The 18,864-nt window shown below is 38.6% G+C and overlaps 2 protein-coding genes across 4 annotated transcripts in view; one reads left to right on the forward strand and one right to left on the reverse strand.

Moving 5' to 3' along the window:
- The window catches only part of LOC107091914 (integrin alpha-5-like), a 50,514-nt gene extending 38,649 nt beyond the window's left edge, over positions 1-11,865 (forward strand). The window contains exons 25-30 of the mRNA XM_015386146.1: positions 1,203-1,361; positions 1,935-2,042; positions 6,710-6,823; positions 7,322-7,423; positions 7,499-7,621; positions 9,354-11,865. Of these exons, the coding sequence (XP_015241632.1) occupies positions 1,203-1,361; positions 1,935-2,042; positions 6,710-6,823; positions 7,322-7,423; positions 7,499-7,621; positions 9,354-9,437 (690 nt within the window). The 3' untranslated portion in view covers positions 9,438-11,865. The remainder of the gene's footprint in view (positions 1-1,202; positions 1,362-1,934; positions 2,043-6,709; positions 6,824-7,321; positions 7,424-7,498; positions 7,622-9,353) is intronic.
- A 3-nt stretch (positions 11,866-11,868) lies between these two features.
- Positions 11,869-18,864, reverse strand: part of LOC107091899 (rap guanine nucleotide exchange factor 3-like) — a 41,992-nt gene continuing 34,996 nt past the window's right edge. For 2 of the 3 annotated variants that reach the window (XM_015386114.1, XM_015386134.1), the window contains 11 exons: positions 18,370-18,507; positions 18,178-18,275; positions 17,967-18,092; positions 16,059-16,240; positions 14,393-14,483; positions 14,265-14,315; positions 14,051-14,138; positions 13,875-13,939; positions 13,706-13,760; positions 13,512-13,583; positions 11,869-12,688 (listed from right to left, as the gene is read on the reverse strand). In XM_015386114.1, the coding sequence (XP_015241600.1) occupies positions 12,570-12,688; positions 13,512-13,583; positions 13,706-13,760; positions 13,875-13,939; positions 14,051-14,138; positions 14,265-14,315; positions 14,393-14,483; positions 16,059-16,240; positions 17,967-18,092; positions 18,178-18,275; positions 18,370-18,507 (1,085 nt within the window). In that variant the 3' untranslated portion in view covers positions 11,869-12,569. The remainder of the gene's footprint in view (positions 12,689-13,511; positions 13,584-13,705; positions 13,761-13,874; positions 13,940-14,050; positions 14,139-14,264; positions 14,316-14,392; positions 14,484-16,058; positions 16,241-17,966; positions 18,093-18,177; positions 18,276-18,369; positions 18,508-18,864) is intronic. The other variant, XM_015386125.1, reaches the window with a different exon arrangement.

Here is an 18,864-nt window from a genome sequence, read left to right on the forward strand (position 1 = left end):
CAAATAATGTAAATAATGGTAATGGCAGTAGGGTACTTGTAATTTAATCCAGGACCTTTCTACAAATTGATCAATTAGGGACTTTTCATGAGCGCACTCTCTCTGTTGAATTTTTTTACTGCAAGAAAAAGCATGAAGCTGAGATATAGCCATAGGTGACTCTGATTGGCTGATGGGCTCTAGCGTGGGCGGGTGTTCAGCATGGGTTAAACAAAGACTTAGAGGAGAGACGATGATTAAATGACAGCGTTCCTAAAGAGAAGTAAAGGCTAAAGGTTCCTGTGAATTGATGTTTATGTGAGAGAAAAAAATACTTTTTTCAGCTCTAATCTGAAGAAACTCCTTACATTGTCCCTCCATCAGTAACACTGACTGACAGCTGGATTATTTTTTCAACACGTGTTCTTTACTTTCTAAGTGATACTGAATTCACTTTCAAGGTTTACTGTGTTTTATTTCAGATGGAAATACTGGGATTATACAGTTCTCTTATTTTTTTTTGGAATCAGGCAACTGTTAATTCTGTTTTGACGTATATTTTTTTTTTTGAATTGCTTGAAAAGCATTTTTTTTTGTGTTATACCTATTTTATAGCCAGTTAGAGCCTTGGATCAAGCAAAAATGTACATTGTAAAACATCAACTTTTCTTTATATTAATCTGTTGCAGATTAGTGTACAATATTTGCTGTGTTTGTAATTTTAATTGTTTTTATCAAAACAAGTCTCTCTTGTAAATGAGATCTTTGATCTCAATGAGAAACCCTGGATTGGTAAAGGTTAAACAAGTTAAGGTGGAAAATATGTTTTCATATATTTAGTCCTTTTAATCTAGTAACTATTTAATTAATTAACATCTTTTATTTCATAGTTGAACTTCTGCTTGTATTTAGAGTTCTAACAGGAAATTATCCAAATTCATTGACAGATCATAAAAAGTAACTGCTTAGTTACTTTTTCTTGTAACTAGCTTCTTTGTTTGTGGACTAACCAAGTTACCAACTCGGTTACTTTTTTTAGAGACATAACTGGTAGCTATAAATAGTTACACTTTTGAAGAAATGGTCCAAACTCTTTGTATAGGAATAATTATTTTCTTCTTACCTGAACAAACCGCAGAGCTCTTCGCAGTCTACATAAATAAGATGCATGCATTTTTTTTCTTTAAATTTACTTAAAATTAATTAATCATTTTCTTTTCCAGCTTGTCAACAACGGCCCCAGTCGGATCAGCGGCACATTACTGGAGCTGCGCTGCCCTCTACGTGTCCAGGGTCGCTCTCTCCTCTACCCTCTTGAGTTTTTCACAGAAGGTCCCATTAACTGCACCGCTGACGAAAACATGAACCACCGTGGACTCAAAGTGAGCGTCTTGCATGCGCATGCACACCTCTTTGGGTCAAATGGGGCTAAATTAGAGATCTTTCTGCACCCAGATACCCGATGTTTTGCCCACATCCACCTCCTCCTCCCATCTTCCCAGCCCCACCCATGACACTTATCCCAGAGCTGCTTTGAAGTCACAGCTCTTCCCTTCGCTCACAGCTTGAAGAACCACCTCACCCAAGCACCACAGTCACTCATCTTCAACATGCACCAACACTCCCTTCCCAAGTAGTAGCCTTTAAGATACTGTGGGCAAAACATTTCCATGCAGTTGTTTTTGTTTACATTTAAACCTTGACAGATGTTAAGCAGACCTATAAGAGGGTCATCAGTCTTAGCTGTGACCTGATGTTTTTTTCCCTCATGAATCACTTAGTTTGGAGAATTTTCACTGGGATACTTGAGAGGGGAGTGCTCTCATGCCTCTGATTAATGATGAAAAACCTCAGGGTCATGTTAACATTAGGGCCATACATCGACAGAACGTCTGTGCTACAGTCTGTAAATGTTCTCTGTGAATCGGTGGCTGAATGTTTGCCTCTTTCTTCAGCTCCAGGAAACATCCACAGAGTCTCCCGCTCTGGCACTGAAGGCTAATGGGCATCATGTTGAGAAGAGGGAGACACAGAAAGACCAGCTCGCTCTGTTGACTAACCTGGTAAGATACTCTAAGAAGAGCTTTGTTTTTTTTTAGAAAAGGTGAGTCTGAGGTGTTTCTGGGCTCTGATGAAATCTGGAAATATTAGGAAACAACAGAGTCTATATTACAAATCCTTTTCCAATCGGTACACAGACCAGCTTCAAAAACTGTTGTCTGGTGGGAAAAAAAAAAAAGTCTTAGGACTTTCAGAAAAAAACCCAATGCTGGAAGATCCTGTGAGGTCCATCTCCACAGTACTGGGTGTAAAAGCCCCTCCTCCAAAACACCTTCTAGCTGAAAGTTGCAGCTGCCTGAATGGACAAAGCAAATGTCTGTTTTAGGAGATGGAACTATTTGGCCTCAATGACCGGAAGTATGTTTGCAGTACTCAATCTGAGGCTCCTACCACCCAAGAACAGTAGGCACATTTCCACTAATTATCAAATTGTGCCAATTTTTATTCCAAAAATAAATCTGCTAAATGAAAACACTGCAATTTTTGGAAACATTTTTTTTTGGTTCGTTAATGTGATTTTTTTTTTTTTTTTTTTTTGGTTCTATGGCAATTTTTTAAATATATGTTTTTATCTATTCGTAATGCGAGTGCTTATGTAACTTATTTAGAATGAGTTCCATGACTGATTGTAAATGCTTGGAAGCTGAAATCCCAATCCTCCCCATCTGTTCAGTGATGGCTTCTCTCTTTTCATTTGACACCTCTTTCAAACCATCTGTCCTCTCTGATGAGAATACATCAGCTCTTAAACTAAAGTGTGCTCTGTTGCAAGCCAACAAAATTGACAAAGATTCCTGGATAGAGGTTGAAACTTCTTCAAAAATACAAAGCGAAAGGCCTCCCAGCCTGTTTGTGATAACATCTGATTATTTATTTTAATAGCAAAACATGCAATTATCTTATTAACATACTCAGCTGAAGGGCAATTACATTTATTTTAAGAAATGTCTACTTATTTTTAGACCAGTTTTTGCAGGGTCTAACGCAATGTGGGTGGGATACCAGTAAGTGGTTTAACTAAAATCAACAGCTAGATCATTGAAGCTTGAACTCATCAGTGTTTTCTAGTAGGAAGAAAAATCCAAACACATTTGGGGTCTGTTTCTTTATTACATAAAGTCAGCCTAAATTAACCTTGTCACTTTCCCCTGACTACAGCATTTTTGCACATTTATGTTTAAAAGCATATTCTGTGAGGGAAATAGTTTATTTTAAAGCAACTCCACCACTATCAAATAGAGGCTTAATTTTGCTTTTGGAGTTATAACAGAAACCTGTTGATGGCTGTCTGGACTTCAAATCTTATCCTGATACTTGGTTGGATTATCGTCATAATGATTAAAGTGAGGATGGAAAAATAGAACAATTCTTCACAGTCATTCTCAGCTTAACCGTTGAGTGTGACTGCATGCAGAAGCAATAATAAATGCACAAATACTGCTGTGGAAACTACAGAAATTTAAAACAGGCTGCTTCACGACGTCAGTTACATCATTTACATGAAGAAGTGTGATTACATCACAAAACATCCCACAGAAAATGTTATCCCATCAATGACACTATGCAATCAGCTCTAGTCTTATTTAAGCCTGAGTGTATAATTGGACCCTGTTCTAAAGGGATTTGAAAGTAATTGAAATTTGTCTTATAATCCCCATAACAGAACAGTTCAAATGCATCACAAGAAGGCCTAAACTGATGTGACATTCATGCCGATAAGTAATAAAAACGTCCGACCGGCTTTCTACGCATGTCTCAGGGGACTGTGTAATTAAATTCTGATGCCATTAAAAAGAAAAGGTCAGAGGGCACATACTGGTCCCGTTGCGGTAATTAACATTAAAGAGCCTTTATTCATAGCTGGGCAGTCAAATGCTGGCAAGACAGAAGACGTTTGTTGGGTCTTTGGCCTCTGACGCAATAATTCCCTCACAGTCCACCTTTGGGAGATGGTTTATCAACCATATGAAGGCCTATATCTGTGAAGATTCTCAGTCATCCAGGTCATGGTCAAGCTTGAGAAAGTTCAGTCTACGAAACTGGACGTGACGTTTTCTAGAAGATGTTTCGCTTCTCATCCAATAGGCTTCTTCAGTTCTAACTATGGGATATGAATGTTATAAAGAACTAATTAATGTATTAAAGGGGTCATAGAATGCAAAATGGAGTTTCCATTGTCATAGATAAATAACGATAGTTGAGTGGGTGAAATAGACGTAAAGAGAAGTTCGAACCCCATCGGCAGCCTCCTTTCTCTGCAAATCTCACGACTCCAAACTTCCACCATAAAACGGTTGAATCCAAACGAGGTGTGGAGTTGACATAAACTCGGGGATGGTGCCTTATTTGGTTCTGGAAATTGACATACAGACAAGCCCACTGGTTCACTGGCCCACGTGAGAGGGGGAGGGGATGATGTTTTGACTGCTGGGCAGCTGACTGGACCTGACCTCAGCAGAGAGCCATGAGCCGCCTGTCCTCAGCCGGAGGAGGGAGGCTGGGGGCCGATAAGGCAGGCAGAGGGCTCCCATCCGCCAGGGGTCCCAGACCAGCTCCGGAGCTGACGGCTCAGTTCCAATGCCCGGTGTGTGTCGACTACGTGCTGCACTGTAGTCGACTAAAATCCCCGACGATTTTTAAATTCCCCTCTGACATTTTTTAGGTATGACAAAAAAGTAGGATATGTCCGAAAAAGGGAGGACGTCTGGTCACCCTACCATATCAACAATTTCAATGTTTCAGTGGATGCTTGTTGCTATGATGCATCTTTGCTCAGCAGCTTCGCTCGTTGTAAACCAACCAATCAGTGCACAAATCATCTAAATATTCATGAGCATACCATAAAAGGAAGAAAACCTGATGTTTCATTCTAGGGCTTTTAACCAGGCTTGCATTAGGGCTCATAGAACAGCAAATATCCCATTTTCAGCCCAACCAATGTTACACACCCTATTCAGAGACCTTAAGGACCAGCACCAAATACCCTATATAATCATTCTATCACCCCTTTAAAGTAACACACACCAGTCTCAGAAGCTTTAGTGTTTTTTTTATAAGGAATATTTTAATAAAATTTTCACAACAGAATGACATTTAACGTACCAGAGAAATTTTTTAGAGCTATTTTTTTAATTAGCTTGGAAATAATGGGTTTTGTTATTATTTTTTTTTACATGAAAGAATACCCTTTAGCAGAAAATCCATACTTCATCTTTACAAATCCTTCTATGTTTTTCCTTATTTTAAAATTTAATGATACAAATAAACTGTTGGAGGTTTAAGATGGCAACAGATTTCCTGTAGCAGATGTTTAAATTAAATAAAAAAATATTGTTTTATTAAAATGCCATGTAATATTTTGTGGTTCTAAATGACTTAAGCCAGACTCAAAATGGCTCTTTGGATAATATTGCAGTTAGAGGTAATGAAGGAAACGATTTGCTTTGTCTTTCCTTTAATTTGCACTTCAATATGAAGAAGTTGGATGACAACTGTCCACCCAGTCCACAGATATGACGTTACCACTGGCATGCTTGATGGTCAGCACTGTCCTTTCAACTTTCAGAGGCTGTTAAGGAGAGTTTTCTGTTTTTGTAGCAGTTCTGTTTAGTCTTCCATAAATTGATAAGTCTGTTAGACTAACAGAAGCCAAATTTAGACTAGTTTTTCCAAAACCCCCCTCCAATCAGTCGCCAATGACATTAATGGGCTGTTTTTACACTGCTAGCTTGTTGGAAACATTCATCTATCCGCTGTCATTATAATGTATAAAAGCGCTGAGGGAAATGTCCTGAAACATGGCCAAAGCAAGGGGCAAAGGAAGTGTCTCATTAAACTGGTGTGGATCATTGGTGGAGGACCACATTTTCAGGGTTAAATTTAGAACCTAACTATAAGCTTGTCTCTGCATTTGGCAGCAGTGATGTCATGTCAATATCTCATTTCTTAAAATTATGGGAACACCACCTAATGCATAATTCCAACATGAAGAATTAGTGAAATGTAGCTGCGAGGCAACCATAACTGTACGTGTATTTTCCCAGACCTGTGTGGCCTTGCTGCCTCGGGCATTCAGCAGTTCCAACAGGAGGAAGTGCACTGATCTGTTCCCTGTCTGTTTCAATACTCATTAAGTCTGTCTAAGACTGTGACTAAAGGAACTGGGTGGTTCCCCCCTTCTCTTCTCTTCTCTTAGGTTTTCCCTGCTTGGTGTAATAAGAAAACTGGTGCTTTTATGGCAGGAAACCCAACGAAACCTCTCAGTGGTGGTGGTCTAGCTTTTAGCATCGGCACCAAAGGACAGCGTGTGCATGCTGTAAAAACTTAAAGCTGCATTATTGAGATCTAGTAAAGATTGTGTATTCTACAGTCATGAGAAAAATGGGTCGGGCTTAGTGGTTGGGCAATAATGTGGCAAGTTGTGCTTGCTGCATTTTTACAGTCTCATGACATTCCTTCGGTCTAATTCGAAGCAGGCGTGGAATTGGGATAATAACATTGGGCTCTTTGTTACATTTATGTGTCCTGAAGCATTAGGAGTGTGTTTTTTATTAGTTTGCCTTATAAGACCCCACCTGAATTTACTTAAGATTCTCTTGTTGTAATATATATATAGTTATTTTGTGGAAGTTTCAGAACAATGGATTTTTTTTGTTGTCTTTTTCCATAGTCTTGCCCCAATGTGAATTGCTGGAAGCTCCAGTGCAACGTGGGTCTCCTGGAGAAGGGAACCACTGCAATCCTGAAAATGCGATCGCGAGTCTGGGCCCAGACCTTCACTGAGGTTAGTGGAAGAACAACCCTGCCATTCAAAAACCACCTTCTTCATACATGAACATGTTTCCTCCAGAGAAAACGGCAAAAAATGCGTCCAACTGGAGTTTGTGTATTTTCTAATGTCAGACTTTGGCAGAAACTAAGAAACAATTTTCCAGAAGCTAAACAAAAAAAAAGCAAAAGGGAAACCTCAAATGCCACCAGGAAAGAACTCAATAACAAATTTGTTTGTGCAACACTTGGCATTTGCACTGTTTCCTAATGAGCTGCCACTCATATTTACATCAGGAAATAAAACGGTTGTTTTCTGGAATTGCTGAAGCTCCAGATTGTTCGACTTTTAGTTATCACTGCCTATGTCTGGTCTACACTCATGTATCTATCAACTCCTGCACACATTAACATGGACTGTGTGTGTTAATGTTAAAACAATGAAGATATTTTTTCCCTTGGCCTGTGTCTCCACCTTGTGTAACTTTTTTGTATTTCATGCTTCTCATTTCAGAGAGCTTACAAGCAGTATGTGATTGAATGTCTTGCCGAATTCAAAGTACAGAAGATGCCATATGGGATTCCACCCAAACACTATCCAAGTGGTCAGAAAAAGGTATTTATTGACTTTAAACAGACTACTCTTTCCATCTGGGCTGCTCAAACTGAGAAACTGTCTTGTCCTCCTCAGGTGGTGACCCCATTGGTTTGGAACAAACCAGACATTGAAAACTCTGTCCCTTTGTGGATCATCGTCTTGGCCATCCTGGCTGGTTTACTTCTTCTGGCTCTTCTTATCTACGTCCTTTACAGGGTGGGTGGATCACTTAAGCAAAAAGAGTTTCAAACATCACTCTGCTGCTAGTGAGAGAAAACAGAGACTCAGTAAAGAGCATCGCTAAGGGTTGGAAAAAGAGTGAAATGGCATTGTGATGTATTAACGAAACAGTCTGGTAGCAAAGAGTGATGATTGGTGAGAGTTCAGAAGAGAATGATGTATTTTTTTCAGTGAGAAAGAGGAAGTCAGGAAAGATTAGGTGATAGGTTTGTTACGTACTCCACAAGAACTGAGAAATGTGTTCATTAGGTGGCAAGAACTAGAAAGGAGTTAGCCACTTTCAGATTGATGAGCAGAAGAGCAAAAAGCAAAAAATGTCAGACCTGAAAACGAAAGGGGGAAGGGTAACACATTACAATATCCAACATTTATAAATGTAAAGAGTCCATCCATCTATCCATCCATTATCTGACACGCTTGTCTCGAGTGGGGTCGCGAGGGGTGCTGGTGCCCATCTCCAGCAGTAAATGGGCGAGAGGCAGGGTTGTAGAGTCCAGTTATTAATAATTATCAGATAGTTTATTTATTTTTGATAATCATTAAGAAACTACACCAAAACCATTTATAAAAAGGTAAATAAATAATTTCTGAGGGTGTTAAGCCCACTAATGTTAGGGTAGTTCCAACATGACAAATTAAATTAAAAATAAAGGCTAGGTTTAGGTGTTTAGTCCACTGATGTTAGTGATAAACCAACATGGCAGGGCAGTATGATTTTTTTTTTTTTTACTTTTTTTAAATGGTTTAGGTGCAGTTAATAAAAGATTATTAAACATTAATAAATTATATGTAAATAGTTAATAAATTATTTCTTTACAATTTATAAATGAGGGATATTTTGAAGTGTTACCAGGGGTAAAATCGTTTTTGCCTTTCCTATTTAACAACAGCCTGCCAAATCCGGACCAATCTCAGACACACAGCAAGAAAAAAGTCCAGACATGTCTGGAACAAGCAGCGAGAACCCCACAGAGAACAAAATATAATTGTAAATGTAATGTAAATCCCCTTATTGTCCCACAATGGGGAAATTCACTCTTTGCATTTAACCCATCCCCTTGGGGAGCAGTTGGCTGCCATTGTGTGGAGCCCAGGGAGCAATCAGGGGTTAAGGATTTTGTTCAGGAACCCAGAGTAGAGGCTGTGGGGATCAAAACGGATACTTGCAACCTTTTCAGAGCACAAGTGCACTGCTCTAACGACTAGACCAACAGTCCCCCGAAATGATTTCCCTCGCTTGAGCAAGAACAAATATCTTGATTCTCATGGAGTATTAGTTTGTGATTTTGAGAAGCAGCTCATAGATAAAACATGTACCTTAGTAAGGTAAAAATTCTGACAATCAGGAAGAAGTGAGTTCTGCTCACGTTCTGATCTGCATTGTTCCTCTTAATTCCACATGAACAGGCCAGTTATCAGATTTCTTCCTGAAACCTTGTCACCAACTTAACATTATGTTTCCCAGATCTGCAATGGTTTTTAAAATAATGAATGGAAATAGCCGAAAATCCCACTTTTTTATGTATGTTCATGTTCTATGTCACAATTTGGTGATTCCTTTGCCAGGTCAATGGTTATGTTTTGTTTCACACTTTTAAGATTTTCTGCATCTAAAATAAGATCACATAAAAAAAAAAAACACACAAAGAAATCTTGTGTATAAGCAGATCAGGATAATTTCTAATTGTATTTTTTAACCTCTTTGCAGTTTGGCTTCTTCAAGCGATCTCTACCTTACGGCACTGCCATGGAGAAAGCTCAGCTCAAACCACAGGCCGCCTCTGAGGCCTAACTCCCCAACTGAACTACAAGAACCACAATATCTGGCCAAGTGATTGCAATAGATGGACACAACGGAACTTGTGGCGTGGATCAGAGTTGCGCGAACGAGAGACTACTGGAACTCCGCTGTGCTGCACTAAAAAGAAGACAAACACCCAAAGATCTACAAGCCAAATGAATGTTTTTTTAAATATTTATATCTTTTTTTTTTTTTTACCCTTTTGGGATTTTTGGCAAATAGAACTTATCTTTGTGCGTAAAAACAAATCTTAGACAAAAAAAAAAGCACACGGGCTGCCGTTATCCTGTGCATCCGGGAACATTTTGGGTTTACTTTTACAGATGTTTGTGATGAAGACCTTTATAGTACCTGTTTATCTGCTTTATCTTGGTGCTAATGATCGAGTGCATCTGCTGCCGTCGACGGGAAACAACAGGATTGTGATATGATTGTCTGACCCTGTTATTTACACCTTGAACTTTGCGAGCTGTTGTCAATTTCCAGCCTAGTTTCTGCTGGGATACATCCCGCCACTATGCAACCCCATGAACAGGAAAAGCGGGTATTAAAAATGCTTTAGATGGAAGTTTGTCAGCTGTTCATGGAAATGATCACTTGCTGTCTCAGGTGGACAGTTTTTTTGTGCTTTGAATTCTTTTTTTTTTTTTTTTTTGCACTCAAAGGAAATCTACTGATATTTTTTTCCAAATACACCAAAGACTGACTGAGCTTCCTTTGAGATTGGACTTTGACTCCTACTGATCACTTTGTCCAAGTCCTGTATTTGTGTTCTCAGTGTTACCAAAGCTGCAGCCGCTGTCGGTGTAGCGGCATATAGTTAACTGGGATTGGACTGGAAACACCACAGACCTGTGGAACCTCATGTTGAAGCAGCATGGTGCTTCTTGTTGGAAAGCGGTGCTCTCCTGTCCCTTCTGCTTGGGGTGTGATGGTTAAAGTGGGGGAAAAAAGGAACACAGTTGTCGGGCATGGTAGCATAAGAAAAACGAACAAAGACAGGGCAGACAGCATTGATGTAGCCTTGACAGGAGGCTGAGGAACAATGGATCCTTTTTTCAGCTTAGTGTGTTGCTGAATGAGATACTGTATTTTTCTTCTTTTTAAATGAGTAAAATGAATGAGACGCAGCTGACATCATCCCAATATCATAAAGGCTACAGGGACTTAATAATACAATTCCTTGTATGTTTTTTTGTTAATGTACAGGTGTATCATAATACATTAAAATATCAGCAAAAAGTACATAAATTCCAATAACTAGGTTAAATTAAAGTAAAACTCATGTAGACTTATGGAGTGTGAAACTTTTCCTAAGCGTGTTTTTTTTTCTTCCACTTAACTTTCCATTAATGTGCCTAAGTGCAACTCTCTGTGAATAACCAGCTTCTGCTGAACACTATTATGGCCCTCATTAAACTATTAAATAATTATTATATAACTATATACATATCTGATGTGTGATTCAAGATTTCGAATATTTTTATTGAATCTATCCCATAATCGTTAAAACTAACATAATGAAGTATCTGAAAAGTACCTGACCTTTTTGCTGATATTCTTATTTATTAAGATGCACCTTTACTGGAGTTAATGTGCCTTAATGTAAATACTTCATGTCTGTGGGTCAGCGTTAGGGTCACCTGTGTACATCATGTGTTCATGAATTTGTGTGAATGATGTATTTAAGTGGTTTTTGTTCTCGAGTGCGTGTGGTTATAACTTCCCCACTGCCTAGTCCTTTTGTAGCCAGAGATAATTGAGGTGAACGTTTTTCATTGATTTTAAACCCAACAGCAAAAATACCTCAATCAAAGGGATAACAACTAGGCACTGGGATCTACACCATGTTTGGAAGTGCAATATTTATATCACTCTTTTTAATGTATCACTGCGTTTTATTTGTCTTTTTTTTAAACCAGAAAGTGAGGATGTAAACTAAACCTCTTGGTTTTTTAATTGTTTTTTAAATCTATTATATTATTAGCTTTCTCACTGCTAACAAAGTCAAATCTTTAAAAAAAAGAAAAAAAGAAATGCTTTCCCCAAGTTCTGATATATTTATCACTTTTTTGAACCGCTTTCACTTCTCACAGGTTTAATAGCACAGGTTGATGCTGAAACAAAGCATGGTTGAAGACGCTTAAATCGTTAATATCATCACATATTCTCCTTCAGCAGCTGTTTAAACACAACCAATTCAGTTAACATGTGTTGTACATATTTTCCCTTCACTAGATACGTCTCCCTCTGATCTTTGGGTGATTTATACAAACCTGGACTAGAAAATCCCCATTTAGTTCTGGATCTAAATCCTTCATGCGGCACATTCTCTTTATGACAACCATTTCCTTGAACTTGTCAGTGACTGGACCGTTCTACTTCCATTGTTACATCAGGAGAAGGCACTGGTAATTATTAGTTTTTTTTATGTCTTCATCCACTTTCTCTCTCCAGGACTTTTTAAAAGAAGTTGTACATATTTGTGACAAGGAGAGTTTTGATTGATTGGTTGAGAAATTTCTCACCCCATATTGGGGAGACTTTTTTTTGTGTGCCAGGTGGACGCTTTTAACCTGCATTTGTTTGTTCTTTAAAAAAATAATAAAAAAAAATCTCCCTTTTAACTTTTTCTTGTCTTCATTGAGTATGTATAAATTGGAAAATAATTTATTTATAAAAACATCATATGAAACTCTGCATGTCTGTTTGTGGCCTTGTTGACAAAATGTATATAACAATATATTTAAGTGCTCAGGACATCCAAAGTTAATATTTGTGGTACAGATGTGTAGCGTGTGTTATGTGGCAGTCAGCTGGATTCTTCCACAGGATATGTGGAGTATAAAAAAATAAAAACATTTACAGCAGATACAGAGCAGCACACTACATGGTGTTACATTGCCTTTTTGGGCTTATGTAAGGCGTGTTGGTAGAAAACATTCTCAGCTGTCCTGTGGTTTAGCACTGAGGTCATTACCGTGCATTCTGCACATTTTCACTCTGTGCTGCGCAAAAAGATCCGCCCTTTGATTTGTTAAAGTTTTATTAATCCTTTTGGTCCAGTTTCCTCTTCTGATTGAGGTGAAAACTTCCAGTCTTTGTAAATCAGAGGCAGGTGTCCTAGCATTCGATGGTCCTGGATAACTGCGTCAGCCTCCGCTGGTTGTCGATCACCTTCAGGTTTTGAATGTAATGCCTGATGTTGCTTAGAGTGCGCAGCGGGAGGGCATGGTCAGAATCTGGGAGGGAAAGGGAAAGGTGGGGGCATTTCTGAGTTAGCATTCAAAATTCAAACAACAAAAAAATTGATGGAGTCACACCCACTGAACATTAACACATTTTCTCACATTAAAGCCACAAACTACAGTATATCTAAATGTGATTTTTCTAATAGAACAATACCTCTATTTGTATTAAACCCCGTAAATACACGCCTTACATAATAAACAATTTGATTTCAGAAAATCCAATTGTAAATTACTATTTCAACACAAGCAAACTTTACATTTAATTATTGACTTATATAGTTACACTACATGTATTATATGGTGCTTATTTCTGAAAAGGGGTATGATGTTCAATTCACTGATGATTCAACTGATGTTGAAAAGTTGAATTCAGGGAGCTTCTATCTCAGGTTTTTGGTGACTTTGACAAGAATCAAGGCTAACTTTAAACTAGACAACCTAAAACGTTGTTTTTATTGATGGATTTAATTTGGTTTGGATTAAATAACTAGGTATCTTGTTAAAAGCTGTTCTAGCTGAGCTATGGATCCCTACATGACCAGCATAACTATTAGGAGCTTCTAAGCTGTTACTCTGACTGATTCTTCTTGCCCAGCCTGCTAGATCAGATAAATGACCTTTACTTCTTTGGTTTGCTGCTATAGCCGAGTTTTTATTTTCAGATAATAGAATAAACAGTGATCTGAAATGGGTAAAAGCTAACCATATTAAGATACTAAGAGCTTTCCATTTCTTTCTTTTTTTTAAGTTGAGGTGGTATGTGTTGCAATAATGGTATGAAATTTAACTAAAATGTGTATAAAGGGAAACTTACAGGTGGATAATCGAGCAGCAGGACCATCCAGAAACATCCGGTCAGCCAGACCCCTCTGTGGTGATGAAGGCACTGCAGAGCAGGAAGAATATAAAATAGAGTTCATCCCACCAGTGCAGAGCTTACTGAAACATGCATGCACACGTACAACCACAGAATGGTAAATTGTTTTTCACAAGAACTAGTTGACTAACCGTAAGGCTGGCTCCTGCATTCTAGTACAATTTTAACTGTCTTGGCAAGCATTCGCTATGAAGACAAAGAGATTAATCATTTCACTTCCAGCTGTTCACAGCTCGCAATATATATTTTTAGGGAATACAGTTAAGAAGGAATACCAAAAAAAAAAACATATGTCCGTACCATTTTTTCAAAATTCACCAGTTTGTCAACATAATTTGGGTTGCCCTCGTGGATGAATGTCATGTCTGTGTAAAAGAAACCCAGAAATCAAGTATTTATTAATTTTTTAAACAACAAATACATTTAAAAGAGATATCTGGAGTAAAGTTGCTAAATGCCTGTTGGGCCTTTTTTACCTTTCAGGAGCAGAGGCATAAAGGGAATGTAAGGAGGATTGAGTTTGGCCACTGCTAGTCTGTAGGCCCTGTGGTTCCGTGAGGGATCCTAACAGAACCAGAGAAAGCATAAACACCAGAACCTTCTTTACACACTTATTAAATAGATAAAACTTATTAACCAACACTAATCTGGACAATCTGGGAAATTCAATAACCATCTAATGTGGATTACCATCAGTCTCTCATAGGCGCAGTAGATTCTTTTAGTTTTGCTCGGTATTCGCTACAAAGTAAAGTAAAAATTGTATTAGCTGTGGTAAAAAACAAAAACATAAGACAAGCACTTTGATCACACCTCACCTCCCAGGTCTTATAAAGCCTCTGCACAGCACTGTTGCTCAGACCAAACATCACAGCAAAAAATGAGTTGAGATTCCTTTGCTCCTTTAACCTAAAAACAAAACAAATGTGTAAAATAGCATGTCGCTGCAAAATGAAGAGTTTTTAGAATAACAAAATAAACAATATAGTAGAGCTAAATAGTGACACTAAAAAGTCACACACACTGATTTTTATAAGTGGAACCAAAGGTTGATGTCAAACAGCACTAAGTGATGATGCCTGATTTGTTAACAAAACCATCTTAAGAAAAGTTTTCCCACTAGAGTTTTAAAAACTTAAGCTATTAAGTTTTGGTTCTTGCCGCAGGGAGAAATGTGGCCTGTTTGCACTTTCCTACATCAGCCTTTATTTAATTACACAAATATTTTTTTTAAAGAAAGAAAAGTTTTCATGCTGCCTTTTGACAGGCCTAAGCCATCAGCAGAGTGTTCACTGATGGCCAATTTCTGATTCTAATTAACAGCCTTTTAACAATTTTCTATATCTCAATACATACATTTAATGGCTAAGACAATTACCGGTAAGAATATGTGCAAATGAACAAGTTGCTGCTTTAATTGTTGGTGCCCCTCTAAAAGCTGTTTAAATGGGAGAGATATTTTGAATTTTAAATATAAATATCTTAATTTAAAAGGTTATGCAAACCTAAGACTTAAGGATGGTGATCATTTTTGATTCCTGCTTCCAAAGTGTAAGAGCTAATAAGTGTTGCTTGAAAGATAATCTTCAGGCATATTGAGTCAGAAGAAACAGAGGTTTGCTGCTACTGTCACACTGTTTATTTTCCAGCCAATTTGGTGTCATATTTAAAAAGGACCAATCCAAAAATCTTGGGACAGTTAAGGTTAAGGCTTATTTTTAGAATCAGCCGGGGTTTGATTTTAAAATCAGCTCTAAAACCAACTACTTGCTGACTGTTTATTTTTATTGAGCTGATCATTTGAAGCAGCTCAGCGGAGCAGGAAAAGGACTTTAATCAAAAAAGGTAACAATGCAACAAAGATTTCTAAAGCTGCACTGCAAAAATAAGTCATTTTTTATTAAAATAAGTGCATTTTGTCTTGAATTGAGGAGGTAAGTGAGACATTTTGACAATGGAACAAGACAATTTACATTTAAAATAAGAAAAATAATTGCAGTCTCTTATTTCAAGTGCATATTTTCTAATTATCGTATTTTAAGAATAAACATACTAATTCCATTTGCATATCATGTTAGTTACCAACTGAAATTAAGGGTAAATACAATTTAATATATTTTTACTTATTTCTAGATATTTGACACAGTCTGTCCTGTTAGAAAGGAGCTGATCTGGTAGGTTCGGTTCATCTGTCAAACTGAAAGCCCAGGGAGCAATAATGGAATCTCATGGCCAGATATGTTTACAACAGTGGCGGTGATAATGTGACATTGTGAAACCGGCTTTAAGTCAGTGTAAAATGAAAGACATAGAGAGCATTTTGCAATAGTTTTAATGTAAAGGCTAGGCAAAGCCTTAGATGTATTTTCCCAAAATAAAAAAGGCAAAAGATTGACAGTGAGAAACTTTAAAATTACATTTCCATGAGAGCAAACCATATCTAATCTAGCTATGACATGTAAACCCTTCCCCCAGCTTTCTTACACTGAGGCGATCTTGATGAACTTCTTTAACAGAATGGCTCGTTTCACCAGATCCTCGCAGAGGCACAGCTCAGTCACAACCCAGTACTGGACCACGTTAAAGTGGCGCACAAACCGCTCCAAGTTAGCCGTGGTGGCACCTGGGAATTTGTGTCGACCAAATATGTAGTAGATGAGCTCCACCTGGAGAAACAGGGACAACTTGTCACAATTGCATTTAAACAGAAGAACCTTGAAGTCGCTGATGGCGAAACGTTGAAGCTTGGAGCTGAGGAGAATAAGACTGTGAATAAATGTTAAAATAAATATACCGGTAAGTTAACCCATCAAAATGTGATTAAACAGATTTCTTTTACTTTTTGGGGCAAACAACTGCAGCTCTCCAAACATTTCCCCTCTGCTCTTTAGCGAGTCATTTATATTCTAATGTGAAATTTGATTTTGGTCCAAAAATATACTACTGAAAAACTACAGTGAACACTCAAATAACACATCCTAGATTTTGATGGATTTAATATTCTCCTTGAATATGTTGTTCTGTACAAAGTTAAGTGTGCTGACAACAAAATCACACAAAGATCAATGGAATTCAAATGTATCGACCAATGGAGGCCTGGATTTGGAGTCACAGGCAGAGTTAAAGTGGAAAAACACACTACAGGTTGATCCAACTTTGATGTAATGTCCTTGAAACAGGTCAAAATGAGGCTCAGTATTGTGTGTGGCCTCCATGTGCTTATATGACCTCCCTACGGTGCCTGGACATGCTCCTGATGAGATAGCAGATGGTCTACGGAGGGATCTCCTCCCAGAACCGGACTAAAGCCTCCAACAACCCCTGGACAGTCTGTGATGCAATATGGGATTGCTGGACGGATGGAGACAGGATGTCCCTGATATTCTCAGTCGGATTCATGTCTGTGGAACAGGTGGGCCAGTCCATAGCTTCAATTCCTTCATCTTGCAGGAACTGCTGACACACTCCAGCCACATGAGGTCTAGAATTGTCCTGCATTAAGGCTGATTTATACACCAGGTTGTCTGCTTGTGTGTCGCAGTGAATGCAAATCTATCCCCTGTCCCTAGAAACTCTGGTGCAACTCTCCAAAACTGTAGATGACCTCAGACAGTGCGGCAGACAGGAGGGCTCTGATTGGTCAAATCCGGTCATCCGTTTTACACTATGCGTATTTCCTGTTTGGTACCTTACCGGCTTGTTTTGTTTGTATGACCGCCATTGTGGGAAATGGCTTGTGAAGTTGGACCAGCTAGAAGAGCGAGGTGGAACGCTGGGACCCTTTTTCAACCTGGATCCTCGCTCTTTTTCGCCCTCATGTCCCTCCGTTGTCGGAGGGACAACCTGTCCCCACTTCCTCACCGCCTTGGCCGTATCTAGACCTACAGCTAGTTTCGGAATGTCCCTCTTGCGCTGTGGCGTGGAATAAAATAGCGCAGTGCTCCTCCTGTTCCTCCTTGCACAAAGGCAGAAGTAGCGTTCGTGCTGCTGGGTTGTTCCCCTCCTATTGCCTCTTCCACATCTCCCGGTTGTGCCTCCAGCCTCTGGACACTAAGCTGACAGACACAGCAAACCTTCTTGCCACAGCTCGTATTGATGTGCCATCCTGGATGAACTGCACTACCTGAGCCACTTGTGTGGGTTGTAGAGTGTATCTCTATGGTGGTATGAAAATACCACCAACATTCAAAAGTGACCAAAATATCAGCCAGAAAGCATAGGTACTGAGAAGTAGTCTGTGGTCTGCACCTGCACAACCACCTGGACAACCACTCCTTTATTCAAGGTTTCTAGCTAACAGCCAATATTGTCCACCTGTTGTCTGTTCCATTAGCAAAAAAACATGTGAACTTGATTTTCAGTCAGTGTTGCTTCCTAAGTGTACATCATTACCTCATGCATGGCAGTAAAAAGTTCCCAGTCATAGTTAGTCAGTTCTGTGGCAATATCTTTGGAGCTCATCTGCTCAATGAGGTCAGTCGTTCCCTGCTCTGGGCCCTGCTGCTCTTTCAGGGGCTGCTGTAAGAAACAGGGTTTTCATTGTTAGGCTTTTCTCATTTTTTATGAAAATGCCTTAAATGTGCAGAAAGCAAACATTCCTCACCAGCTGTTCCACTTCACTGCTGGTGCAGATGAAGAGTCTCTCATTGAGACCCAGAGCGGTGTACACCGCAGTGGCATCCAGCTTTAACTGGGCTCTATCTGTATGCAAGATTACACATAAATATATAGAATATATAAATATATATATAATGGATATAAATACTGGAGAAAAAAAAAGGAAATTGAGTACCACCTCCACTGGAGTTAATTTTGAGAAGAACATGATCTCCATCTGCTTTGCCTATTGCGGACATCACCTCATGAACTGCAGAGTTTACTGGGAGCATCAAGGAGAGGGGTTTGCTGTCTGGCTTGAAGATCTCATACAACACTGAGGTGAGAGGAAGGACAAAAAAACATGAATCCTCTCTGATTTAGGGCTTGGCAAATTAGATCAGGCCAACTTTCACCATAAAAGCATTTGCCACCTATAGTGCATTATAGAGAAAATAAATACATCAGTAAAAAATAAGAGAAAACATTCTGATAACACTTTAAATATGAAATCATTAACTGATGAAAATGAAAAAATATTACAAGCAGATTAACAATGAAAAAAAAAAAAAATTAAAAAAACCTTTTTTTTTTTTAAGATCAAGATTTATAATGTTTTATTGCCTGATGTTTGGTAATTATAGTGAGATTGATCAGAAATTTGAAGAGGCAAAGCATTGGGTTTTTAAGCATA

Source organism: Cyprinodon variegatus, unplaced genomic scaffold, assembly GCF_000732505.1.
Source record: "Cyprinodon variegatus isolate N-32 unplaced genomic scaffold, C_variegatus-1.0 Scaffold16, whole genome shotgun sequence".
Taxonomy (NCBI): domain Eukaryota; kingdom Metazoa; phylum Chordata; class Actinopteri; order Cyprinodontiformes; family Cyprinodontidae; genus Cyprinodon; species Cyprinodon variegatus.